This window comes from Echinops telfairi, unplaced genomic scaffold (genome assembly GCF_000313985.2).
Source record: "Echinops telfairi isolate 266 unplaced genomic scaffold, ASM31398v2 ScPeMD7_31;HRSCAF=116, whole genome shotgun sequence".
In the NCBI taxonomy this organism is placed as follows: domain Eukaryota; kingdom Metazoa; phylum Chordata; class Mammalia; order Afrosoricida; family Tenrecidae; genus Echinops; species Echinops telfairi.
The window spans coordinates 34,180,292-34,183,505 of record NW_022103928.1 but is presented as its reverse complement, the minus strand read 5'-3'; the positions used below and the strand labels follow the sequence as shown (position 1 = coordinate 34,183,505).

Below are 3,214 nucleotides of genomic sequence, written 5' to 3'. Positions count from 1 at the left end.
TCGTCTCCTCCCCGAGACCCCTCTGCAAGGGGATTATATTTTATTGTGAATTAGGTGAGGGGGGTTACATTTCAGGTCATCGTTTTTTTGTACAATAGCTGTCCTTGTGTCCAGTCAGCCAATCATCTTCATCATCTGTCCTTAGCCACCCCATCCTCTGCCACCACCTGTCTTTCCCCACTTCTTGCTCTTGTAGGATATTATCTTCCCCTTCACCCAAGTCCACACTTAGCTAGCTCTCCTCCAGTCCATAGCTCTCCCTTCCCCCCATAACCCTCAAAGTATATTCATTTTCTTATTAAACCTTTACCTTGGTTCATTTCGTATATGTATTTTTATATACATCTATATATAGTTTTTATGTAGTATATATATAAATAGTGGGTTCATACAATATGTGACCTTTTGTGATTGACTAACTTCACTCAGTGCTACAAATGTATCCACGTTATGTGTTTCCTAGTTTCAAGGTCAGTGTTGTGTAATACGCCATTGTGTGGATGGTACTAGTTTATTATTTATCCATTCTCCAGAGGGCATTTAGAGGCTTCCATCTGTTATGGTGAACAGTGCCGAGAAGAACGTGGTTGGCCCTCATTTCTTTAGAGGACATACAAATAGAGGGGCTGCTGGGTTGTGCTGTGTCTCTATTCCCAGTTGGTTGAGGGAGTGCCATGCCACTCTCCACAGTGGTTGATTTTGTTGCTCTTTTTCTAGTTGCTGAAGATGTTATGTTAAGGTGTTGATTTGGGGTCATCCTTGTTCATGTGTGTATGTTATAAATTGCCCTTTGGGTACTGCTTTTACTATGTTCCTAAGATTTTGATACATTGTATTTTCATTCTTTGTTTTAAGAGTCTCCATTTCTTGATTTGGAAAAGAGGGATTGAATACAGATGTAATTTAATATTTCAGGTCTAGAAATTATCTAATCTTTAATTTCCCTTTAGTAATCATTGGCCAAGTATTCATTGAGTTCCCACGGATACTGTGGTAGGACTGAGAAGAACATCCGTGAACAAGACTTCTTCGTTGAATTTAGTAACACTGGGGGATTGAGAGTCTACTACCAAATCATTATAATACTCTGGAAATGTGTTTAGTATTTTACTATTGTTCTCCTTTACAGATGGTGAAGAAAGCCAAGACGATGATGAAGAAGGCTCAGAAGAAGATGAATCGCTTGGGGAAGAAAGGGGAGGCTGATAGGCACGTGTTTGATATGAAACCCAAACACTTACTTTCTGGAAAGAGGAAATCTGGTAAAAAAGACAGGAGATAGTGTCTTTTTCCATTGAAAGTGCTTGACTGAACTGTGGAGGGGGGTTGTTTCTTTTGTTTTGATATTTGTTTGGGTTTATGTATAGAAATATATACAAAACAATACTTAGTATTTTAATCACGTTTTAGTTAACTACATTCTTGCTCTCGTTTGTTTTTGGTTTGCTTTGGTATTTCATGAAGTTTAGGGTAAAGATCATAAGTTGGAAGTAACTTGTACTAACTTGTACTTGTTGCTTTGCTGAAAATCATGGTTAACTTTTAAGACTTCAAGTGTGATGAATTTTTTGTTAGACCTTAATATTACAAATAGCAAATATATAATTATATTACAAATAGCTGGAATGGACGGTGGATTTTACATTTAGTAGAGTTTCAATGCTTCAGAGTCACAGAATTGGAAAGACATACCAATGTAATAATGCTTTTAATGGAGAAAATCTTTTCTTCTGCAAGGGGAACCTTTGTCCCCCCCACACAAATGGTTTCTTTGGCAGGAAACACTTGTGTGTTTTAGGGAACTGCTGGCTACCAGGGATGTGTGCCCTGGGCTCGTGCGGGAATGGTGGCGATGAGTGTATTGGGACCTCAGAGCTTCAGGTGCTCTCCTGAGTTAGTTGTTAGTTTTGTACAATATATTCATTGTAAATCTGTCCTCCAAAAAAAAAAAAAAATCTGTCCTTACCTCTTTTTTCCCCCAAAGCATAATATTTTATTTAGAATAAAATTTTACATAAGCACATTAAATGTGGGTATCTCCTGCTTTCTTTGTCGTGGGTGAAAATCGGGTCTGTTCAATAAAGCACACCCTCGGCGCTGCTTCTTGGTGCCTTATGTTCTCTATTATTTTTTAATTTGAGAAATTATGACGTTTGCTCTTACGAAGCCATTTCCTAAAATGTATGTGAAACACAGTGAGATGTTAAATTTCATGACTGCCTAACAGCCCAATTCTAGCATTAGCCTATACGAAACTAGAAACTAGCATGCAACTGTCAGTCAGTTCCTATGCTAAGGCTGATGCCCTTCAAAGTACACCGGGGCATTGTTCTACTGGACCTGGAATTTAATGGTTGCACCCAGGTTGGAAACATTGCATTTTGGGACAAGAAGTAAGGTTTTCATATACTGAAAGGAGTTGATATTAAAAGATGACTTTAACCGGCAGGATCCAATTTTTAGGCCTTTTTCTCTGACAGGATGGAGTTGTGTCTTTAGAAAATTCCTCACTGTGGTAAGCTCATGATTGTTCTTGGAATGTGCCTGAAGTACAAATATCTCTCCACCTGCATCTTAGAAACACTACAGTTTCGTTTCTGACTCCAGATTCCCATCGGAAACAAGTTCCCTTCATCCTCACCCTTAATGATAAAGTGTGATAACTCATTCCACAAATCTTCCATAGTTATTTACCATTGTTTCAGATTTTCTACTACTTCTAGAGCAGGTGTTATTAAATCAAATTATCTCAAAAATTTGTTTAATAAATTCATGTCCATTAGGTAAAAATATAATGACTTATCATTTGTTTTAAAGTTGTTTCAGTTTTTAATATTTTCTGCTTTCTTTTTGATTGAGGTCTTTCTTTTTTCTCTTCTTTATTAAAATTCTTGTGTATAATTTTCTGTATACAAAATCCAGCATAGTTGATCTATAATAGAGACAGTAAGTGGATTAATAATTATTAGGGGACATGGTAAGTGAGGTTAAGAGGAAATTGAGAGCTAACAATAAATAAGAGGAAGAAGAAAATGTTCTAAAATTGCATGATAATTGCACAACTCTTGAATTTTAAGATATGTGAATTATATGCCAATAAAACTCTTAAAAGTTTATTCAGTGTTATTTTATATAATAAATTGATACATAGTTTTGTTACAATCAAAATTATTCTTTATAATTCTGCATTTCTAAAACATTCTGAAGTAATGCT

The 3,214-nt window shown here is 36.2% G+C and overlaps 1 protein-coding gene across 1 annotated transcript in view; it reads left to right on the top strand.

Annotated features, from left to right (window-relative positions):
* The window catches only part of GTPBP4 (GTP binding protein 4), a 31,998-nt gene extending 30,059 nt beyond the window's left edge, over positions 1–1,939 (top strand). Inside the window, exon 17 of the mRNA XM_004702346.2 lies at positions 1,130–1,939. Coding sequence (XP_004702403.1) covers positions 1,130–1,282 — 153 coding nt within the window. The 3' untranslated portion in view covers positions 1,283–1,939. The remainder of the gene's footprint in view (positions 1–1,129) is intronic.
* The last annotated feature ends 1,275 nt before the right edge of the window (positions 1,940–3,214 follow it).